General features: G+C 48.8%; 1 protein-coding gene across 1 annotated transcript in view; it reads right to left on the reverse strand.

Annotated features, from left to right (window-relative positions):
- Positions 1-23,889, reverse strand: part of KSR2 (kinase suppressor of ras 2) — a 327,436-nt gene that overhangs the window by 62,679 nt on the left and 240,868 nt on the right. The window contains exons 9-13 of the mRNA XM_032602629.1: positions 14,987-15,155; positions 6,226-6,267; positions 5,509-5,581; positions 2,460-2,508; positions 268-635 (exon numbers count right to left, since the gene is read on the reverse strand). Coding sequence (XP_032458520.1) covers positions 268-635; positions 2,460-2,508; positions 5,509-5,581; positions 6,226-6,267; positions 14,987-15,155 — 701 coding nt within the window. The remainder of the gene's footprint in view (positions 1-267; positions 636-2,459; positions 2,509-5,508; positions 5,582-6,225; positions 6,268-14,986; positions 15,156-23,889) is intronic.

Genomic DNA, 23,889 nt, shown 5'->3' on the forward strand with positions numbered 1-23,889 from the left:
AAATATGGAGCACAGGCGGGTTTAGAATCAGCCTTTCTGACTTCCCATGTGGTGCCCGCTCCAGGGCACCACTCTGCCAAAGAGTTCTAGCATTAATCGTATTTTCTGGACTCTCAAATCTTCAAACCATGTAAGTTGTGATTTGGTAAAGCCAGAGACTCTCTATTTACCAGAATGTTGAATTCACCAGAACCCGTGTTTCTCAACGCTGCCGGAAGCAGGGCTTTGGGAACAAGCATACGGGCGGGGAGCCCGGGTGGGACTGACCTGGTGATGATGGCCAGGCGGGGCGGGCTCATGCAGGCGCCCATGAAGAGTACCACGTTCTCGTGCCGCGTCTGCCTGTAGGCCATCACCTCCCGCTTGAAGGCCTTGAGCTGGTCTTCATTATCCCTCTCAGTGTCGATCAGCCGGATGGCCACCTCCCCGTGCCAGCGGCCATGGTACACCTGCCCGAAGCGGCCCTTCCCGATGAGCTCGCCGATCTCCAGCTGCTCAAAGGGGATGTCCCACTCCTGAAGGAAGATGCTGGTCTGGCTGGCCTTGCGCGGGAAGCTCCGGGCCGAGAGCAGGGACAGGTTCATCTCCTCAAAGTCATCCTCCGACTCCTCGGCCTCATCGTGACCCTCCTCGTTCTGCGGCCAGAGGGGGAGAGGGGTCAGTTCCCGCCGCAGCCCCACCTGCCCGCCAGGTCCCACTGTGCCCCACTGTGTGTTTTCGGCTGGTGCACACGTGTCTCTCTATTTGCCCAGGTACCTCCTGCCTATCACTGTACTGCAATGAAGGAGCTGAAAGGGAGATCCTGGCGATCCATCCCTCTTGTGCTACTGGGAAACTGAGGCTCAGAGAGGGGAAATGCTAGGAGACCACGTATTCCGGTTTCCCATGACATTGCCCGTTTGGGCACTGAAAGTCTCACACTTGGAAAACTGGCAAACGGGGATGGTTGGTCCCTGTGGGAAGTGCCTAGCTCTGGTCAGGCAGCCAGGCTGAGCTAGGATTAAGATGCAGGCCTCTCAGATCCTAATATCTGATGCCCTCCTACTCGACCATGATGTTTTGACTTGCCTGATTATTTATGTGGGAGTAAGAAAAATGACAGGCTGAAATATGGGTACACCATACACCTACATATAACATGACAACCCTCGACATGGAGGGCCTTCGTTTCCCCAGGGAATTTGGAATTGAGGAGGCAGGAACTGAGAGATGTCAGAGCTACTCAGCACAGGCCAGAGGCCGGGGGTTCCTGTGCAGCTGAGATACAAGAGGGAGAGGTTGACAGAATGAGCCTAACACTCAGACCGAATGAGCTGGAATCTGGCCGCTGTGTGACCTTGGGCAAGTCACTTCACTTCTCTGGGCCTTCTTTTCCTCATCATAAAGTGGGGCTAATGACATCTGCCCCTGGGGGTGGTGTGAGGTTTTCGATAAGGTGAAGATCTGTTGAGTTCTTTGCACAGACCTGACCGCCTGTAGGAAACATCCACTGGGATGGCTTATAAAATGCAGGTTCCTAGGCCCCACCCAGATTTTCTGAACCAGAATGTCATAAGGCCAGGGCCAGGACTCTTCATTTTTACCCTGCACACCCACATGACTCAGGCACACTTAGGCATGACCACTGCAACAGTTAGACACTCAAGGCCCAGGGACCTACCTTCGCAGCCTGGTGTCTGGGGGCACCTGGGGCTGCAGGGTCCTGGCCCTTGGGTTCTTTGGCTGGAATGGGGGAGCAGCAGGTGCCTGAGCCGGGGGGATTTTCAGGGGCTTGGAGTCTGACAAGACAGCCGGAGAAGGTGGCCCCTTGGCTGGGTACAGGTCTCTCGGACCCCAAATCTGAGCAAGCTGTCCCCAATGGCACACTCAGGAGAAATGACCCAGGAAATACACCTTCTTTCACGGTCACTTTCCAACTACCACAATGGTTCCAGAAAAGGACATGATTTTCTCTGGAAACCCTGACTCCACTCCCTTCAGTTCAGGACAGACCAGCAGAGCCAAGGAGTCAGGGCTCTGGTTCTCACCCCGAAGACTTCATTTATTCCTCCAGGGGCTCTGGCAGGTGGGAAGAAGCCCCAGAACATTCTCAACACCCCGCCAAGCCAGTGTCCCTGAGGCTGCCGTCTCCTCCTTCCACATGTTCTTCAGAAAGCAGCGGGGCACATCCCCCTTGGTACTCACCCAGCCTTGAGCTGAATTTTCAACTAAGCACGCAAATCACTTGCTAACTTGTGCACAACTCGCTTTTCCGTGATGCACACCATATAACGGCCCAATAGGTTCAGTGCCGGGAGGGGTCACCCACTCGTTAGTCGTCCCGGAGTTAGAACAGCCATCAAACAGGGCCACTGCACCCCCAGCCCGCCCCAAGCCCTCTGCGTCATCAAAGACATCAATCAGCTTTGCCAAGTGGGTAGCCCCCGGAAAAAGTTGCTTCATTGCTCTCCGGTTCTCACCTCTGAGGTTGGCTCCACTTCAATTTGAAGTAATGGATTTCCTTCCAAGCTTTAGAGAAAGAAAAATAAACGTGACCCTCAGGTGAAAAGATGGGTCCATGCATTGACCTGATCCATGTAAGAAATGTCTTAAAATGAGAAGTCCTCACCACCAAGCCTTTTTCTGCAAGTTCACTTCAACGCTTCTGTCTAGAATAATCCAAAACCTTGCCACCAAGGAGTGGTGTGCAAGGACATTGTCTTAAATAGATTTTCTGGCCTGCTCAGGGCTCATTTTTCTTTGTTGGTTTCCACTAATCTAGCAGTTTCCTTATAAACTGGCCTAAATGCCATGGATGGCAGGATCCTTAGAGCTCTAGGTGTTTCCTAGGAGAGAATGAATCAGATCTCTACAGTTTTGAATCTTTTGGAAGGATCCTAGTGTTCATTTGGTTTTTTGCTCGTTTATTCATTCATTCATTTGGTTAGAATTATGTGCCAGGAACAGTGCCAGACCTTTAGAGGGATACAGAGTTGAAATTGACACGGCTTCCTGACTTTAAGGAATATTTATATTACCACTGTTGTGCAGAAAGGGTACAGGTAACAAGGGTTGAAAGTTAGGTATGTATTGAATAAATGGAGGGTGTGGACATTCCCAGGAGAGAGGATTACTGGATATATTTGAAGATTAGTAGTGTTTTGAGTTGCACCTTGCCAATCACGTTCAGAAGACACGTGCAGGGTGAGAATGGGGAGGAGGAAGCCAGACCGTACTGGCGTGGAAGACACAGGCGTGTGTGTGTGTGTGTGTGTGTGTGTGTGTGTGTGATTCATGCATATTCATGAGCTTGTGAGCTGCAGTTGTGTTCTGAGTACAGGAACAAGCTGGATATGGGTGCTGGGGGTACAATGTGAGTGTTAAGTGTCCACCGAGGACTGCGTGGGTATTATGGAATGTGCTCTGTGCAGGGGTTGCTCTGTGTGCGTGTGAGTTGGGTGTACATACTGGGGATGCTGGGGGAGGGGGCGTGCCATTCTTGACGGTGTAACTGGTGATGTATTGGGGATGTGTGGGCATGTTGGAACACATGGTATGTGATGGAGATGTGGGGCACCATATGTGTTAAAGGATTTTGGGGGAGTGGGTTTTTAGAGCAGAGGATGTGTTTACGGAGTGAGCTGGAACTGGTGGGAGGAAGGGATCACAGTGGCCACCACACCCCCTTCCTACTTCCGCAGTGGAAACTTAGCAGGTTCCCCTGACCCACCTCCTCATTTGAGGGGGACCTCCCCTATCTTGACCCTCAGACCTCACCCAGAAAGCTGCTGACCCTGCAGACAGAGTCAGTCTGCTTGCTGGAGGAGGAGTGGTGAGGGGGAGTCTGGAAGACTAAGAACTCAAAGAAGGAGAAAGAAGTAGCGTTTGCCATCCTATTAGCCAATAATTTACAGTACAGCTTGGGAAGGCGGAAACCACATCACGACAGCTGACATGCCGGAATCCGGACGCACTGGGGGGGATTTGGGTGGAACAAGGCACCTGGAGTCCTTCCTCATGCCAAACAAAATGGACTGCTCGCCTCTGCTTGTATCAAGGCGTGATTACAGCAGCCGGGGCTACTTAATGATTTCCCTTCTGCAAAGAGTCAGTTCCCATCACTCCACGCACATTTAAGCAGATCGCAGGCACTTACGGACTCCGTTTTTCACTGGCACTCCCTGACTCTCAGTTAATAACCTGGAGCTCATCTTGCACAAATTGTGGAATTGGTTTATGTGCAGCAGAGAAATGATCTGGAGCTAGATGTCAGCACAATATCCCTGGGCAAGTTGCTCCTCCTTTGATTTCAGAAATGTACCATTTGGGTCTTTAACAAAGGCTATAACATGGGTCAGAAAGGATGGAGCAGCTAGGGTAGTCAGAAGGAAAACCAAGTAGGCAAAAATGTGAGTTGGGAAAGAAGTCAAATCAGAATTAGGTCCCTAGCATGCCCCAGACTTGGGTCACAACCAAAGAAGTTAAGGAAGGTGATTTCACTAGACCACCTGGAAAGAGGGTCTGTATCTTAAGGATGCTAAAGACACCACACACAAAGATGTTTGTTGCAGAGTTGTTTACAACAGTGAGGTATAGGAAGATGTAAGATCCAGCGGTAGGGAAATGGTTAAGGAAGTTATTCCGCATCGATATGATATTTTACATTCATTAAAATCTATGTGTATGAAGAGCCCAGAATAATATGAAAAAATGTGATGTTATAGCATTAAGGGATAAACAGAGCAGGATAGAAATTGCATATAGTGTGGATCACAAGTATGTAAAATATGAATAGAGCACACTTCTAAGAGTGGTGCAATTATAAGTGATTCTTTTTCCTTTCTTTTTTTATAGAATAGTCCAAATTTCGCAAAATTAGCTAATTTTGTTTTTATAATGTTATAAACCAGGGATCAGCAAACTTGTTCTGCAAAGGGCCAGGTAGTAGATATTTTACACTTTGCAGGCCATACGGTCTCTGTTGCAACTACTAATCTCTGCTGTTGTAGTCTGAAAGCCTCCATAGACAGCACATTGTGAACAAATGGGCATGGCTGTGTTCCAATAAAACTTTATTTATAAAAATATGCTGAAAGTTGGATTTGTCCCATAGGCTGTAAGTTGCTGATCCCTGGTATAAACCTAAATTATCCTTTTTAAAAGGGGGATAATGATGTAGAATAATTGCCTTTTCATTAAGCTCCAGCTATTGCCTGGGGGAAGTGGTCTTTCTGATCATAGGAGGGTCTGGGGGTCTGAAGGAAGTGGTCTGGTCCCTGGAAATCACACTTGATCGGCAGGGCCAGGGACACAAGGCAGAAGTGACTCAAGGGGATGGGTACTGTCCCTCTCTTGGCCTGGGCTGTCACACTCTCTCTCTCTTAGCTTGAGTTATTCCCTTGTCTCTATGGCCCTCTCATACTTCTCCCCCACCTCCCACCCCATCATTTCCAGGAGAAGGAAGAAAGAAGACATGACCCTGAGCAAACTGAAGGGCCAGGGCAGGGGAAAGGTCTCTGTTCCACTTACATTGGATTCGAGGTCACTGGATGCAGGATGACCTGGGGCGCCCGGGTCGGCGTCTCTGGCACCGGCACCACATCTGAGAGTCAAAGATTAGACAGTAAGAAACCAAACTCGGGGTCCACAACCACCCCCAAAAGCCTGATTCCCAGGAGATGCCGGCAGCTGAGAACTTCTCACCAGACCATGAGTCCCTGGGACTGCACAATCCCCTCTCTCCCTTCCCTGGCCACTTGAATTTACCTGCCTAGGTGCACGAGTGGTCTAGATGACATCCTGAACAAAGTTCCCCACTGTCACCTGGGGGCTGCCGGAGGCCCTAAGCCTCTGGCCTGAAGCACCCACTGGAACCTCCTCACTCCTGAGTCCCCTTTGGGATAATGAGGCCACTTGGTTTCACGTCTCCCAGTGCCCGACTCAAGCCCCTTTGACCATCTCTCCCCTGCCACGTGGTTCTAGACCCCTCTTCACCCTTGCCCATCCTTGCACTGCAGACCACCCACTCAGGCCTTCCTACTGTGCTCTGGGACCTCGTCGGTGCCCTTGGACCCCTCCACCCTTCCTCCTCCACCTCCATAGCCAGTCGCCAGCCTGTGGTCTGGGGATTCCACCCCATCCTCTCGGGGCTCATTCACCCCCGGCAACCTTTGCCTCCATCCCCTCCAGCAGCTGCCACGCCTCAGAGAGCTTGCTCGGGAGGAACTGCGCTCAAATGAAACTCACCTGGGAAAATGAACTGCTGTCTGTATTTGTAGTAGTGGGACGCTTGCGAAAGGAAGAGAACATCACAGTGAGCGCTGCCCTGGGTGGGCCCTTCGGGTAACAAATGGGGCTCCTGCGGCCACCTGTGGTTCTCTGCCCGCCCCTGAGGTTTCCAGACTTCTGCAGACACCCCGAATTCCAAGGGACTGAGAACACGTGTAAAGAAGCCAGAAACATCCAAGCCAACCCTCCCACTGACACTCCCTGAAAACAGAGCACCCCAACTCAGACAGCCATCCTGAGCATCTCTGTTAAATGCGTAAATGCGTAAGGACACACATATACAGAGAGAAAAGTCTCTAAAGCCATAATCTAACACAGTAATCTTCTCCCTTCTGGCAGAGCGATGACAGTGGCTTAAAAAAAATCTTTTATGACCACAATAAGGTATCACCTCACAACTGTTAGGATGTCTATTATCAAAAAGACAAGAAATAACAAGTAGTTGGTAAAGATGTAAAGGAAAGGAAACCCTTGTGCATTGTTGATGGGAATGTAAATTGGTAGAGCCACTATAGAAAACAGTATGGGGGTTCCTAAAAATATTAAAATTAGAACTACCGTATGATTCAGTGATTCCACTTCTGGGTATATATCCGAAGGAAAAGACATCACTATCCCAAAGACATGGAAACAACCTAAGTCCCCATCAACAGACAAATGGATAAAGAATACACACACACACACACACACACACACACACACACACACACATATGTACACACAATTGAAAACTATTCAGCCATAATAAAGAATGAAATCTTGTCATTTGTGACAACATGGATGGACCTAGAGGGTATTATGCTAAGTGAAATAAGTCAGACAGAGAAAGACAAACAGTATGATCTCACTTACATGCAGAATCTATAAAAAAACAAACTCATGGAAACAGAGATCAGATCTGTGATTGCCAGAAGTGGGGAATGGGGATAGGAGAATTGGGTGAAGTGGTCAAAATGTACAAACGTCTAGTTATAAGACAAATAAGTCCTGGGGATGTGATGTACAGCATGGTGACTGTAATTAACAATACTGTATCGTCTATTTGAAAGATGCTAAGAGAGTAGATCTTAAAAGTTCTCATCACAAGGAAAAACAATTGATAACTATGTGAGGTGATGGATGTTATTTTGCAACAGATACATGTATCAAATCATTATATCCTTAAACGTATACAATGTTATATGTCAACTGTATCTCAATAAAACTGGAAAAAGTCCTTTATGTGTTTCTTGTGTTTTTCCAATTTGCTGCATTGAGCATTCTATTAGTTTTCTTATTGCTGCTGTAATAACTTACCATAAACTGGATGGCTTAAAACAGTACAACCTTATCCTCTTCGAGTTCTGGAGGTCAGAAGTCTAAAAACAGTTGTAAGGGGCTAAATGAAGGTGTTGGCAGGACTGATTCTTTCTGGAGGCTCCAAAGGAGAATCACTCCTTGCCTTTTCCAGCTGTAGAGCCTGCCTGTATTTCTTGGATCACAGTCCCGTCACCCCAATCTCTGCTTCCGTCCCGACATCGCCTTCTACTGTCTTTGACCTTCTCATCTCGCTCTCATAAGGATCCTCGTGATTGCATTTCGAGTCCACCCAGATAATCCAGGGTAATCTTTCCACCTCAAGAACCTTAATTCAGCAACAGCTGCAAAGGTCTTTTTGCCGTATAAAGTAACATATTCACAGAACCCAGGAGTAGAGCGTGGTCCTCTTTGGGGGACCATTATTCTGCCTACCACAGGCATGAATTAATTTCCATATTTAGGGAAAAATCATATAAAAGAAACTTCCTCAAATTCACTGCTCATTCTCTTACAATTCAGTTTACTTCCAGTCTGTTCACTGGAGGCCAGTTGTTCTGGACATCCCCAAGGTTTCCAATGTTAGCACTATTCCAGTAGGGTGGAGGGCCTGGACCCGGGAGTACAAGCGGTGTCAGGGGTGGGGGACAGGTCACACAGAGTTTTATAGCCTCAAGTAAAGGCAGTGAGCAGGGATGGGATCAGATATGAGTCTGGGTTGGTGAATACACTTCCGGAAACAGTTCTCATTCAGCGACAAGCTGGCTCACCAAGAATCAGTACAGTGGTTCCAAGCCTGGAGTCTAGAAGCTGATCCTGTAGGGTTGAATTCTTGCTCTTCCTTGATTGCTTATAAAAGCTTCAGCAACTCTCTCCAAGTCTCAGTTTCCAGATGTGTAAAATGGGGATAATAAAAATCCTTCATAGGGCTGAGCTTCAGAGGGCATAGAACGTGCAGAATCAGGATCAGCTGCGATGCATAAGCCCATCTCTTTCTAAGCTCTCTTAACTAACAGACGAGAATGCTTTATAATTCGTAGACAGTCAGATGGTTTCAAAGGGCTAAGTCATTAGCTGCCCCGAGGGTGCAGTGGATTTATAAATTCCCCCGGGATGGACAGCAAGTCCTGGCACCTCAGGATGCCAAGCACCTGGTTTGGTGCCTGGCACCCTGTGGGTAAGCTGCTCACGTTTGTTCAATTACTCAACTCTCTTTTAGCACAGCAATTCCCAAATACCTCAGCTAGCTGGAATTGAAATGGATGCAATTTTTTTTTTTTTTTTTTTTTTTTTTTGCAGTACGCGGGCCTCTCACTGCTGCGGCCTCTCCCGTTGCGGAGCACAGGCTCTGATGCGCAGGCTCAGCGGCCATGGCTCACGGGCCCAGCCGCTCCGCGGCACGTGGGATCTTCCCGGACCGGGGCACGAACCCGTGTCCCCTGCATCGGCAGGCGGACTCTCAACCACTGCGCCACCAGGGAAGCCCATGGATGCATTTTTGATTCTGGAAGATGAAGCGCCGGGGCTGGGAAGCAACTCATTCAAGGTTACAGAACAAAGCTTTAGAAGAAATCCAACCTCCATGATGTCAGGGACCTTTCTTCCGTTAGATAACTTAGGTTTTTTCATTGCAGGCAGACACTTTGTTAGTCAACAAGGGGCTGAAATTAAAAGAAGAAAAACTACCTGGGATTGTCAAGAGACTTAGTTGATCTCTTCCCTCCCCAACTGGGACCGAGGATTCAGTGTCTGCAGAATAGGTTAGCTGTCAGTTAAGTGTTCTTTTAAGGAGGCGGGGCTGGTGATGGAGAGAAGGCACCTGAGACGGGACAGGTGTCAGGCAATGCGACACCCGGCAAAGGCCTCCACGCTCAGAGCCAACCTCCGCCTGGACCCCTTCAAGTGCCTGATAACAGCTCGGTCCTGACAGCCGAAAGGGAGAGAGTCTTGGCCAGAGGAGGAGGGAAAGGGCGCTGTGAGTCCTGCCTGTTCTTGCTGATAACGGACACCAGCGAGAAGCAGGTCCGAGGGGCAGCAGATGAACCCAAGTGGCTCCTGGCTCTCTGGCATCAAAGAGGACCCAGGAACTGGGAGGCTGCAGATGACCAGAGGTCAGAGAGACAAGCAGGCCACTTTGAAGGCTCTTCCACTCTGAAGCCCCCATTCCTTCCCTATGGGCTCCCCAGAGAGCAGCCTGAGTGGTCATCTGAAAGGAAGGATCTAGAAGAAAAGAAGAAAGATCAAAATATCCCCTGCCTAAACCTCGCAACGGCCTCTCATTGTGTCTTAAATAAAATCTAAATTCCTGCCAAGCCCTACAAGGCCCTGCCAGGCCTCAGCCCCGCAGCTCTGAGTCTTGCTTGGTGCCTTGTTTATGGCACTCCAGCCACTGGGACATTTTTTTCCAGCTCTTTCCCGTGGCAAGGGCTTTGCACGTGTTCCCCTCTCTTTGCCTGGACAACTCCCCACCAGTCCTCTCTGGCCAGTCTTCAGAACTCAGCTGCCTCTGACCTTTCAACCTAAACTTGTTCTCTTCTTGAATTTGCTCATAGCACTGTTCTTTCCCTTCACAGCACTTATCACAACTTATAATCCTATTTTCATGTGGATGTTTGCTCGGCTAACACCTGTCTCTCCCACTAAGCTATAAACTCCATGAGAACAGAGACTGTGATAGGCAGAATGATGCCCTCTCCCCCCACCCCCATCCCTAAGATGGCCATATCCTAGCCACTGGAACCCGTGAATATGTTACCTTACATGGCAAAAGGGACTTTGCAGATGTGAAGAACTTAAGGATCTTGAGATGAGGAGATTATCCTGGATTCTCTGGGTGAACCCTAAACATAATCACAAGGGTCCTTACGAGAGGGAGGCAGGAGGATCCAAGTCAGAGAGAATCACAGGAGATGTGATAACAGAGGCAGAGGCTGCAGTGATGCGAGGCCATGAGCAAAGGAATGCAGGCAGCCTCTAGAAGCTGGGAAAAGGCAAGGAAATGGATTCCTTCCTAGAACCTCCAAAAGAAACCAGCTCTGCAAACTCCTTGATTTTGAGCCGAGTGAAACTGATTTTGGACTTCTGACCTCCATAACCGTAAGATACTAAATTTCTGCTGCTTTAAGCCTCTAAGCTCGTGGTGATTTGCTACAGCAGCAATGGCAAACTTTTACAGGGCATTTCTGATTTGTGCCTTGCCCCATACGTGGTGCCTTGTACAGTACCTGGTGTGTAGTAGATGCTTAATAAATACCCATTAAGGATATCGGAATGGATGAAAGCAGTCTGAGGGCCAGAAGACAGTTTAAAGGAAAAAAACACAAACCTGCAGCTCTGGGCAGCGCATGAGCCTCAAGTCACTCGTTCACTCACTCATCCAGCAAACATCTAATCAGTGCCTTGAGCAGTGGGCACTATGATGGGCTTTGGGCGCAGAGGGGTGGATGAAGCAGACTAGTTTCCTAGCCTCGTGGAGCTGATGTTCTGAGGCAGGAGACAGACACTAAACATGGCACTAGGTTATGCCCAAGAAAGAAGGCATTTGAACACTCCAGCCTCTAAAACCCACACGATAGTCCCTTACAAAGCCCCTTCATGTACCTTCCCACATCAAATGTCACACAAGCTTGCAAGTTAGACCCACTTTACAGATGAGAAACTGAGATCTAAACAGCACCAGTGCCATACTCAAGGCCACAGAGGTGGGAAGGGGCAAATCTGGGATCCAAATGTAGCCCTCTTGACTCCATCCTACACTGTGCCATGTCCAACATGGCACCAGGCTTCTTAAGGGAGTGGCGGAAAACAAGGAGGCCCAGCCGACCAGCAGAGCACAATCGCAAATCCCACCAAGCCCGTGGGTGCCCTGAGGTTAGCAAATGAGCCAAATGACCATTAACCGCACAGCCTGTTTTAGAGAAAGAATATTCTAGATCAATCAATGCCAGGGACATTTTTATGCCTAGGCGTTAGCTTGAATAGTCTTCAGAAAACTCAACATCTGGCAGGAAACCAGGGCCAAAGCTCCTTTTCCCATCAACAGAGGCTCCCAGTCTAGAGTATAACAGGTGACCAGGGCCTCGTATGAACAGAACAGATGCCTGTCACCCTGGTGGAATTTTGCAAAAACTGCCTAAGACAGAGGGAAGGTCTGGTGGCCCTTCTGGAGGGTCCTATTTTGTTTTCCCTGTCGACATTGCATTTTATTGTTATTATTCAATTATAAAACGGGTGCATATTCCTTGCTCTTATATACATTACAGTAGTGCATAAAAGAAAATTCCTTTTCTTAGAACACTTGCCATGAAGTCTTGCAGACATCTGTGTACATATACAAACATATATATATATACACACACATTTAAACATACATATACAAATATATAAAACAATGTTACAATAAATAGGATGTTATACCAGTTGCTTTGCACATCACTTATTTTCCACTTAAAAGATATTGTGGATATCTTTCCATGTCAGGATATTTACAAAGAGCTACTCCATTCTTTTTAAGGGTGGCTGAGTATTTGGTGATATAGATATATTAGCATTTTCAAACACTCCCCTCCTGATGGGCATTTGGGTTGAGTCCAAATTTTTTACTCTTGCCATGAAATCCTTACATACAGATCCCCATGCCCTTTGCAAACATTTCTGTATATAAATTCTTAAAAGTGATTTTGCTGGTCCAAGGAATGTACATTTGAAACTTTGACAGTCAATGCCAAATTGCCGAACCCCAAAGTTTAATTTGATTCTTACTCCCAATACCATGGTATATGGGGATTTCATCTTTATTTCCACAATTCTAGTTAGGCCCGGATTACTTAGCAGTGGTAGCCACGGTAATTTGCTATTCCTGTGTTTATCTAATAATAATGAAAATAGCTCACCTTTGTTGAGCTCTTTGACGAGATAGGTGCTCTGCTAAGCTCTGTACATATATGGTAATGCTTAGCCCTTTGAGGATTCTACAGAATAGGTACTATTATTATCCCCGTTGTACAGATGAGGGAACAGAGGCACAGAGAGGCAAGTAGTTTGTTCAACATCACACAGTTATTAAGTGACGGAGCTGGGATTTGAACCCAAGCAGCCTGGCTCCAGAACCCACACTCTTAACTGCTGTTCTAAAGTGCCTTCCCCCAAAGGACCCCTTAGCCCACTCCCCAAAGAGGGTCAGGACACTGTTGGGACCTGCCATGGAGTAGATGCAGATCCACTGGCAGGCGAGCACTGCAACTTGGCCAAGGCCCCTCCCTGGGGCTCTGACGGAAGGGACAAAGGAACTGATGGAACAGTGACCACCCCTGGTGAGTCAGGTCTCTTGTTTAAAGATGCCGGCAGTCTTTTGGAGATGAAAAGAGCTGTGGTGCTTTGAGGCGTGGTTCTCCCTTAAGAGGTTCTTTCCTGCCCCCGCTACCCTCACCCATAAACAAGTAGCAAACAGTTACTGGGAAAATAGCCCTAAGTGTGTGGCAGGTGGTACAGCTCTAGGAAGGGACCCAGCCCCTCCCTCCAGAAATTGGGGGGTCATGGGGTGTCAAAGGGCCTTTTTTCCATTCCCCTCCTTCCAGAGAAGTGGAAATGGCTCAGGGTGCTGGTGGGAACCCTCAGTCTACGGAAATGCTGGGCAATTGTTGCCTTGTTGACTCAGGGGCACTTACTGAAATGATTCCAGCTGCTGACTCCCATTATGGTCCTTGCTGGCTGCCAGGTAAGTGGCCCTCACACCACAGGTATGAGGCTGCCTCGGGCTTGGACTTAACCAAAAAATTTCCATGACGCAAGTTTTAAAACACACTCTATCCCTTTGGACACAGCCCAGATCAAAGCAGTGTGGGCAGGTGACGTGATCAGCTTGTCCTCAATGGGTGGTTGTATCTGGGTGTTATCCAGATGTGGGGTTGGGTCTTCGTTCGTTTCCCAGATATTCTCTCACGGCTGGTTAGGCTTGCAGGTGTGACTTGTGGCTACAGACCTGGGATATTTTCCCCCTGCGTGAAGCTCACTGGCTCAGGAGGAAATCAGCCCCTAGACCAGCACTGCCCGGTGGAACTTTCTGCAATGGTGGGAAATGGTCTATACCTGTGCTGTCCAGTATGGCAGCCACTAGCCACATGTGGCTTGCAAGCACTTGAAATGTGGCTAGTATGACTGAGGAATTAAAACTTTAATTATATTTAATTTTAATTCATTTAATTTTTTTAAAAATTTACTTATTTATTTATTTTTGGCTGCGGTGGGTCTTCGTTGCTGTGCACAGGCTTTCTCTAGTTGTGGCGAGCAGGCTACTCTTCGTTGCGGTGTGCGGGCTTCTCGTTGCAGTGGCTTCTCTTGTTGTGGAGCACAGGCTCTAGGCGCACAGGCTTCAGTAGTTGTGGCTCGCAGGCTCTAGAGCGCAAGCTCCATAGTTGTGGCGCACGGGCTTAGCTGCTCTGTGACATGTGGGATCCTCCTGGACCAGGGCTCGAACCCGTGTTCCCTGCATTGGCAGGCGGATTCTTCACCACTGCGCCACCAAGGAAGCCCTAATTAGTTTAAATTTAAACAGCCATGCGTGACTAGTGGGTACCACGTTGAACAACACAGACCTAGACTTCGGTCCCAACTGGCCAAGCAAGACCTCATCCCGCCAGCCTCTGTCTTGAAGTCAGCTATGACGCTGCCAGTATGGCTGAACTGGAAATGTCCTTGGGGCCCTAGAACGGCACGTGGGCTGGGCCGGGCCCCGGAAGGGGTAGGAAGACTCTTAGGTCTGGCCTGCCTAAGAGCAGAGAGAGAGCCCTTTCTTAAGTCCGAGAAGCCAAATCATCACATGACGGCCTCTCCACCATCTCACAGCCCAGCACATAGTCTCAGGTCAGCAGCCGAGTGCCCTGGAGTTTGTGAGCTGGAAGACCCTCTGGGGTCCTCTTGTCCACCTGTATCCTTTCAGAGATGAGAAAACTGAAGTCAGAGGTCACAGGTCAGGGACATGAGAGAGCTGGATACGGAATATCGGACGCCAGCCCGCTCATTCAGAGCCCTGTCCTGATGTCTGGGGTAGGACTCAGAATGCAGCCCTGTTGTCAGTTTCAACCGATTTAGCTCATAAGACAAAGGCCAGCTCCAGAGCCAATGGCTCCCCCCGTGACTCAGACTTAGGTGGAGATCCTGGGTTGCTGCTTCCCAGAAGACTGAGTCTCTAAGAGTCCCTTTACCTCTCTGAGCCTCTGTTTCCTCATCTGTAAAATGGAGCTGACTGTACTTACGTCATGGCTACTCTAAAGATCAAATAAGGTAATATGTAGCAACTTCCCTGCATATGGTAAGACTCAATCCATATGCTTCCAACTCATTGCCTTTACGCATGGACTAGTCTGGAAATGGCTCTGGCACGAACCCAGAGCTCCCCCCTGTAGCTTCCCAAGCATGGAGGTACCTGGCAGGTTGAGGTTCTTCTGCTGCCTTGTGCACTGCGGAGAAGGGTGTAGGGGAGAAGGCGGCGTGGCACTGGGAGGGAGCGGGGGCGCTGGCGAGGAGGGCGTGGAGGACGTTGTGGATGAGGGATTGCTGCTAGAGTCTGGCTGGTAAGGAACAGGGATGTGGTCCTGCAGGAAGAAAGTAGGGGAGGGGGCAGGGGCCGACAGAGAGGCAGAGACACAGCAGTGAGAGCGGGTTGCACAGGAAGAGACCCCACCCTAGCATCCACAGCATCTCTTCCATTTTCCTCAACCACCAGATCCTTCCAAAGTCCCCCCACCTGCTTCATCATCCCACCAGGTTGCATCCAGCTGCGGATGGAACAGCTTCTGGGGTCAAATTCCTGTCCACCGCTTGGAGCCCGGACTGAAAGGTTACCACATAATGAAAGCTATGTAGGCAACAGTCACGCTCCCCACGCCTCTTTGATTTTGGAAAGTCCCACGCAGAGGTGCCCAGAGTGTTCTTCCCATCCTAACGCCTCGCATCCTGAGTGTTTATTAAAGAATCAACGGCCTGACAGCTCAAGAGAGAGTGTGAGAGCAAGCCTGCAGCAACTTCCCTCGCATCTCAGTTGGAACCAGCAATGCCTCTTCCGGCCCTTGAAACTGCTCTAAAGTCAAGAGGAAGATAGAATCCATGTGTGCCTCCTCAGAACAGCACTGGTCAGGGATTTTGAAATGAGGTCATCCTGGATTTGGGCGTGGGGGGCATTAAATCCAATGTCAAGTGTCCTTATAAGAAACAGAAAAGGAAAGACACACAGAGGAAAAGGCGATTTGAAGACAGGGGTAGACAGGAGACTGATGCTTCTAGAAGCCAAGAAATGCCAAGGATTGCTGGAGCCACCGAAAGTAAGGAGAGAGGCATGGAATGGATTCTCCCTCAGAGTCTTCAGAAAGAACCAACCCTGCCGACACCTCGATCTCAGACTTCCGCACTCCAGACTGTGAGAGAACGCCTTTTGTCTTAGCTACCCAGTTTGTGGTGATTCGTCTTAGCTACCCAGCATCCCCAGCAAACTCTTACAAGCAGAATCCAGAGTGAGGCAAAGGCAGATTCAAAATCCCATGGCCACCTCTTCCCCTCACATCCTGAACAAAATGCTTACCCTCGCCATTCCTCAGTTTTGCCCTCTGTAAAATGGGAATAACACTAGCAAACCTCAGCATCCCAGAAAAGGGGTTCCTGCCTCTCAAAGCCTGCAGAGCTAAGAGCTCTCCGGGGAACCTTAATCTGTTCACTCACAGGACAGGGATCACTTGGTCCCTGCATTACTCAGAGGCCCACCGTTCAGCTTGGCTCCAGGTGCCCAAGGACGGTTTTGTGTGATCTGGTTATTAGTCAACAGGTGTGCTTACCTGCCAAACTCCAGAGCTGGTGTAGCAAACACCAACCAGCGTATGAGGGCGGGGAGTGTGGGGTGGGGAACGGACATTCCCCATCTGGATGCCCAGTGGCATCCCGTGCTCAACCGGTGCTGTGCATGTCCCCCTCCTAGAGTCCACCCCACTCCCACGCGGTCACACTGCCTCCACGTCAGTGACTTCCCCTCTGGGAGCTTCAGTCTCTCCCTGTCCTTCATGTGGGCGAAGAACAGCCACTGTGTGTGGATCTGTTGTGGAGTTTAACGAAGGTTATGTATGTACCTACACCCTGAGCACTGCACTGAGGCACTTTGCTACCAACAAACGGTAGCGATTATATTGATGACGGCGTTTACTTTTGCAATTAAGCTTTTTATTTGAGATAACTGCAGATTTGCATGTACTTGTAGGAAATAATAGAGGGATACCATGCATTCTTACTTAGTTTTTTCCAATGATAACATCTTGCAAAACTACGGTACAATATCACGACCCGGACACTGAATTGATACAGTCAAGATACAGAACATTTCCACCCCCAGAAGGGGCCCTCATGTTGCCCTTTTCTCTCCTCACCACCCTACCCTCCCATCTTTTATCCCTGGCACCACTACCCTATTCTCCACTGCTATAATTTTGCCATTTCAAGAATGTTCTATAAATTGAATCATATAGTATATAACCTTTTTGGATTGGCTTTTTTCACTCAGAATAGTTCTCTGGAGAGTCATCCAAGTTATTGCACGCATCGATGGATTGTTCCTTTTTATTGCTGAGTGGTATTTCATGGTATGGATGTACCACAGTTTATTTGAACAACCGTCCATTGAAGGACAGCTAGGTTGTTATCCTCTGTGGCTCTTGTGGATCAAACTCCTACAAACATTCCTTGGACAAAGTACTCCTATTCCAGGCAAGGTCATGCTCTAGTTCATTCCAGCCACCTTCCATGCAAGACCACCTTGGAGGTAATTCTGATCTGATTTTAGTAGAAAGGCATCAGGAATCCAGCCTTCTCATTCTATCCTAATTTATCGAATGGTAATTAAATTTTAATGGCGATGGACATGTTAGTATAAGGAATAATATGGCAGTGACATGCGGGCTAAGATTTACATGGTTGGGCTGTGAAGGCCCCGTACAGCCCAATGGGGCACAGGAAGTTTTTAAAGGAAGTTAGGGACTGATCATGTCAGTAGAGGGACAAGGGGAAATGAAGGTCAGGCATCTATCCATCCTGTCAACACTCTTCTTTGAACTTCTACTCACAGACTGGCAAATTTCAAGAAGTTTCCATAAATGCTCTGCAAAAAAGTCATTATATCAGTTAAAAAAAGTATAAAGGTTTGTACTAAAAACAGCATCCCATTAGGAGGAACTGGCATATAGACTGTGCTCCAACGACACAGCATGTTTAATGAAAACGTTGGTCCACGATGTACACATTCAGGCTTGACCTGGGCTTACGTCACTTCCTCTTCTCTCATCCCTACAATCACTTCCTCTTCTCTCATCGCAGCAAATGGTCGGTCCACAGTTCCCAACACAAACCAGGCTATTTCACATCTCTGAGGCTTGGGACATGTTGTTATTTCTACTTGAAATACCTGCCCTGCCTTGTCCAGTCTGCCTGGAAGATGCCTATTCTTTCCTCAAAGCCCAGCTCAGACCGGCCCTCTGAGAAGTTCCCCTGACCTCCCACTCCAGCAGGTCAGCACATTGCTCGCTCCTGGTTCCAGTCCTCCTGGTACTAGTCCTGCCTGGTACTAGCTCGCTTCTGGTACTAGCCCTGCCTGGTACTAGCTTGCTCCTGGTACTAGCACTGCCTGGTACTAGCCCTGCCTGGTAGTAGCTCACTCCTGGTACTAGCCCTGCCTGGTACTAGCTCACTCCTGGTACTAGTCCTGCCTGGTAGTAGCTCACTCCTGGTACTAGCCCTGCCTGGTACTAGCCCTGCCTGGTACTAGTCCTGCCTGGTAGTAGCTCACTCCTGGTACTAGCCCTGCCTGGTACTAGCTCGCTCCTGGTACTGGCCCCAGCTTCCGTTGATGCTTCAACACCGTCACTTCTCGGCTTACTTATCTGTCTCATCCTCGAGGCTAGAAGCTCCCTATTCTCAGCACTTAGCAATATGCCAGGAACAGTGTGGTCCCTCGAAAAATGTGTGATAGAGGAAGGAACAAAGAAAGAAATGAAGAGAGGGAGGGATAAGGAGAAGGAGAGAGGGAAGGAGGAAAAGGTTTATCTCCTGTTACGAGACAGTGTCTTATTCATCTTGGCATCTGCAGAACTTAGCACAGAAACAAAAACATAGGAGGTGGCTAATAAATGTTATATGAATCAAGATTGGAAAGGAAGGAGGGATGGAAGGAGAGATGAAGGGAGGGAGGGAAGCAGGAGCTGCTCTTATGAAGGAAACAGTTATGGCAGGAGTTCAGTCTTTCTCATGTCCGAGGCTCGGGGCTGATGTGAATCAACAGAATCGGCAAACAGAAAGCTGCATACGGTGCCCACGGTGCCCAGCAGAACTGCTAAACAGGATGGGAAATTCCTTCCTCGGGCCAGACCCAGATCTGTGTCCCAATGGGAGCAGCTGGAGGTTGTCTTCCAGCAGAGGGAAACTCAAACTCTACCAGATCATGAAGGGAAGGACTAATGGCATAATTCCTCTTTCTGAGCGCAGTGTAGATGTGGAAACATCCTTCAGAGACCGTCCAGTCCCACCCCTTCGTGCTACAGATGGGGACGCCGAGACTCAGAGATGGTATGTGACTTGCTGGAGTCATACAGAGGGTTAGTGGCTCAGGTCCCCATCTCCAGCCCAGAAGCAGGAACAGAAGGTCGAACCAAGTAATAAGAAACTCGCATCTGACTCTGAGAATCAAACAGAAGCATGTTCACCTCCCAGGTTCCCCCTTCACCCAGCTGTGCACTGATTTGAACATGCCAATGACAGTAACTCTCTCCCCCGTGGACTTTTCCCAAGGAAACCGTCTCCACCCTCCAACCCAACAGACTCTCCTAAACAGCCATACTTGTCTTGTGACTGCCATAGCCCACTCCCAACTCAAGACCATAGGTCAGGGCATCATGACAGCTGGTCAGTGACCTATGATATGGAATAAACAGAGCAGGGCCAAAAGGAAGAACAGTGGAAAGCAGAGCAAAGGTGGAGCGGAGATGAGGTTCCAGGGAACAGAAGAGCCACGACAGGCCAGAAAACAAACTGGCTGAGGTTACAGGGAGTAGGAAGTCTACGGCCACAGAAGCAGTGATGGAGAGAAAAGACGAGAGGAGAGGACGGGGAGACCGGTCAACAGTACCAGACCAGAGGGCACCCACAAATAGCAGCTGAGCCACCGTCATGATGGGGGGCCAGAACAGTGACCCATGGTCTTGCTGAGGGTCCAAGCGCTGGCCTGAGCACAAGCCTGTCCTCCATGTCCAGTTTCATGAGACCTAGCTCCTCAACTGTGATTCCCCTTTCTCTTCTTGCCCCATGTCCATCCTTCCCATAGACAACTCCCTGTGCTGAGCTAGCCGAGGTGAGCCTGTACCTTGCAACCAACTGTAAGGGAGGGCCAGCACGCAGCCATTTCATACCCTGAGAAAACCATAATTCAAAAAGAGTCATGTACCAGTATGTTCATTGCAGCTCTATTTACAATAGCCAGGAGATGGAAGCAACCTAAGTGTCCATCATCGGATGAACAGATAAAGAAGATGTGGCACATACATACAATGGAATATTACTCAGCCATAAAAAGAAACGAAATTGAGCTATTTGTAATGAGGTGGATAGACCTGGAGTCTGTCATACAGAGTGAAGTAAGTCAGAAAGAGAAAGACAAATACCGTATGCTAACACATATATATGGAATTTAAGAAAAAAAATGTCATGAAGAACCTAGGGGTAAGACAGGAATAAAGACACAGACCTACTGGAGAATGGACTTGAGGATATGGGGAGGGGGAAGGGTAAGCTGGGACGAAGTGAGAGAGAGGCATGGACATATATACACTACCAAATGTAAAACAGCTAGCTAGTGGGAAGCAGCTGCATAGCACAGGGAGATCAGCTCGGTGCTTTGTGACACCTAGAGGGGTGGGATAGGGAGGGTGGGAGGGAGGGAGATGCAAGAGGGAAGAGATATGGGAACATATATATATGTATAACTGATTCACTTTGTTATAAAGCAGAAACGAACACACCACTGTAAAGCAATTATACTCCAATAAAGATGTAAAAAAAAAAAGCTTCCCTGCAGCGGGCATATCTTCAGCTCCGGACACCACTGCAGGTGGGACCTTTTTTTTTTTTTTTGCAGTACGCAGGCCTTTCACTGTTGTGGCCTCTCCCGTTGCGGAGCACAGGCTCCAGACGCGCAGGCTCAGTGGCCATGGCTCACGGGCCTAGCCGCTCTGCGGCATGTGGGATCTTCCCGAACCGGGGCACGAACCCGTGTGCCCTGCATCAGCAGGCGGACGCTCAACCACTGCGCCACCAGGGAAGCCCCAGGTGGGACCTTTGATGCCTTGGTGCGGAAGCACAGACACTGTAGACTGGTCCCCTCAGGAGCGGCAGACGCTGCTGCTGCTTCTCCTCCATCCTCCCCACCCTCCTCCTCCCTCTTCTTTCTTCTTCCTGTTCTTGCTTCTCCTCCCTCTTCCTCTTTCTCCTCTTCCCCCTCCTCCTCGTCTGTCTTCTTCAACACCAAGCTCTGCCATGGCCTGAGGATCCAGTGTTGGGACTAAACTCCTGACATATAACACACGGCATCAACTCCTCTCCACAACTCCAATACCATCTACTATTATAATGCCCTCTTTACGGAGGGGAAAGCAAAGGTGGAAGGATCTTGCTCTGGTCATAGAGCATATGAAGAAACTGAGTTTCAAGCCCAGACCTTCTGACTCCAAAATGCACACTCAAATCATTTTGCTGGGTGAACAAGCTGGGCTCTTATGAACCTGGACTGACAGAGCTAGACAAGAGAAGAGACAGAGAGCAATGAAAAGGGAATCTGCAGATCAAATTGGCTCAAATCTATTGCACTAACCACATCATCGCCTGACAGAAAGAATCTGCGTGAAGCCAGTGAGAAGAGAAAGAGGGGAAACAATAACCCAGCTCTCTGATAGCTCCTGTCCACCTTCATGTCAAAGCCACTTTCTAAATAGAGGTTAATTTATTTCTCTTATCAAATGCTCCTGCTGGCAGACAAGCAGAACAATGTCACAGTCACCGATCTATCTGTCCCATCTGACACCAAGAGGCTCGTTGCGTCTGTAAAGCCAGAGAGAAAGGTCTCGAGACGGCTCTGAGCCACCCATCCCTCAAGAGGTCACAAAGGACAGGATGGTTATAGGTGTGCCTGGTTACTTCCCAGGAGCCTCACTATTCAAGTCCCTTAAGCACCCCAACCCCAGCGGTGGGGAGACCTACATCTTTTACAAATAACAAAGGAAAAGCAGACTCAGCCGGACATTATTATTGGAAGCCCAAGATTTAAGCTGATAAAAATAACTAGAATTTCCTGTACGCTTACCATGTGCCAGGAACCTCTCTTAAGTGCTTTATGTTGATTATTTCATTTCATCCCCACAATAACTCTCTGGGGTTGGTGCTCTGTTTGCTTACCAGGGGACATTTTCAAAAACGGTCACAAATTCCTTGGATTCTTCCCATTGACAAGTGAGATCACGCCTCCTCCCCTTAAATCTGAGTAGGCTTGTGACTGCTTCCATCGGTAGAGCGCAGCAGAACTGACACTGCCAGCCCTTGGCTAGAGACAAGCCAAGACAATGCACGGGCTTTTATACTGCTAGGTTATAAAAAGCCTTTGCAGCTCCCACCTTGTTTGCTAGGACAGTTGCTGTTCGAGTCCTGAGGTGCCATGTAAGAAGCCTGACTGCCCTGAAGCAGCCATATTGTGAGGAAGCCCAAGCCACAAGGCAAGACCACATGTAGTTGCTCCCGATGAGTCTCTGTTGAGGTCAGCCTTTGACTCATCCCAGCACCAGATACGTGAGTGAAGGAGCCTCTCGATCAGGGGTTGGCCAACTTTTTCTTGAAATGTCTAAACCATCCTGTGGTTTAGGCTCTGTGAGCCAAGCGGTCTTTGTTGTAACTACTCAATTCTGTCCTTGAAGCATGAAAGCAGCCATAGAAAATACGGGTGTGGCTTGTGCCAGTATAATTTATTTCCCAAAAACAGGCAGTGGGCTAGATTTGGCCTGTAAACCATAGTTTGCCAATCCCTGTTCTGGATGATTCCAGCCCCCAGCTGCGTGAGCTTTTCGCAGCTGGACATCATGAAGCAGAGACAAACCATCCCCACTGTACCCCTTTCCCAATCCCTGACCCTGATCCCCATGAGCATAATTAAAGAGCTGTTGGTGTCCATCACTAAGTTTGAGGTCGTTTGTTTATACAGCAGTGGGTAACTGGAACACGCCCATTTTACACACAGGAAAGCTGAGGCTCAGCGAGAGGTTCAGTTACTTGCCCAGAGTCTCAGAGTGAGTGAGTGGAGGCCCCAAGACTGGTTGCCAGGTCTGCCTGACTTCAGGGGCCAAGCTGCATCATCAAGTCCTAAGACAATGCCACAAGGAGACAGATGGTGAACGACTGAGATCCAATAGTAAAAACGGTGGGTGACAGCATGAGAGAGAAAGAACATATGGACTTTGTTGGGGAGGCCTGGAAAGGGAGGTCGGAGATGGAGGAAGGGACCAAATTGTGCATGGCCTTGCAGGCTGCAGTGAGGAGTTTGATTTGTTTCCTCCACGCAACAGAAAGCCACGGGATGGTTTTTAAGCAGAGGGTGGTGTGATTCAAATTACATTCATTAAGAATCACTCTGTCGTGGGGAGGGGGAAGGGGAGACTGGGACGAAATGAGAGTGGCATGGACATATATACACTACCAAATGTAAAATAGATAGCTAGTGGGAAGCAGCTGCATAGCACAGGGAGATCAGCTCGGTGCTTTGTGACCACCTGAGGGGGGGGATTAGGGAGGATGGGAGGGCGATGCAAGAGGGAGGAGATATGGGGATATATGTATATGTATAGCTGATTCACTCTGTTATAAAGCAGAAACTAACACACCATTGTAAAGCAATTATACTCCAATAAAGATGTTTTAAAAAAAAGTAAGAAAAAAAAAAGAATCATTCTGACTGCTGTGTGGAGAGTGGATCGGGGAGGGAGAAAGGCCCTCTCCAGCCTTATGCAGAGAAGGGAGAGTATGCCTTGCCGGCGAGAGGTCACACGGCCACCATGACACTCATCTGGGTCCTGAACACAGGCTGGTGACTGCCCACACGCTTGGACTGACCCGCATTTTATCCACCTTCCATACAGTACACGGAGGCACCGTAGGGCTTGAGAAATCACCTGTTGGCATATGTTACCTTTGCTCCTTCCGTGAGGTTGGAAGTGTCCCTGGGATTGCTTTGGTGCTCTTCCACCAACAGACCAAACAAAGGAC

The sequence above is a fragment of the Phocoena sinus genome, chromosome 14 (genome assembly GCF_008692025.1).
Source record: "Phocoena sinus isolate mPhoSin1 chromosome 14, mPhoSin1.pri, whole genome shotgun sequence".
Lineage (NCBI taxonomy): Eukaryota > Metazoa > Chordata > Mammalia > Artiodactyla > Phocoenidae > Phocoena > Phocoena sinus.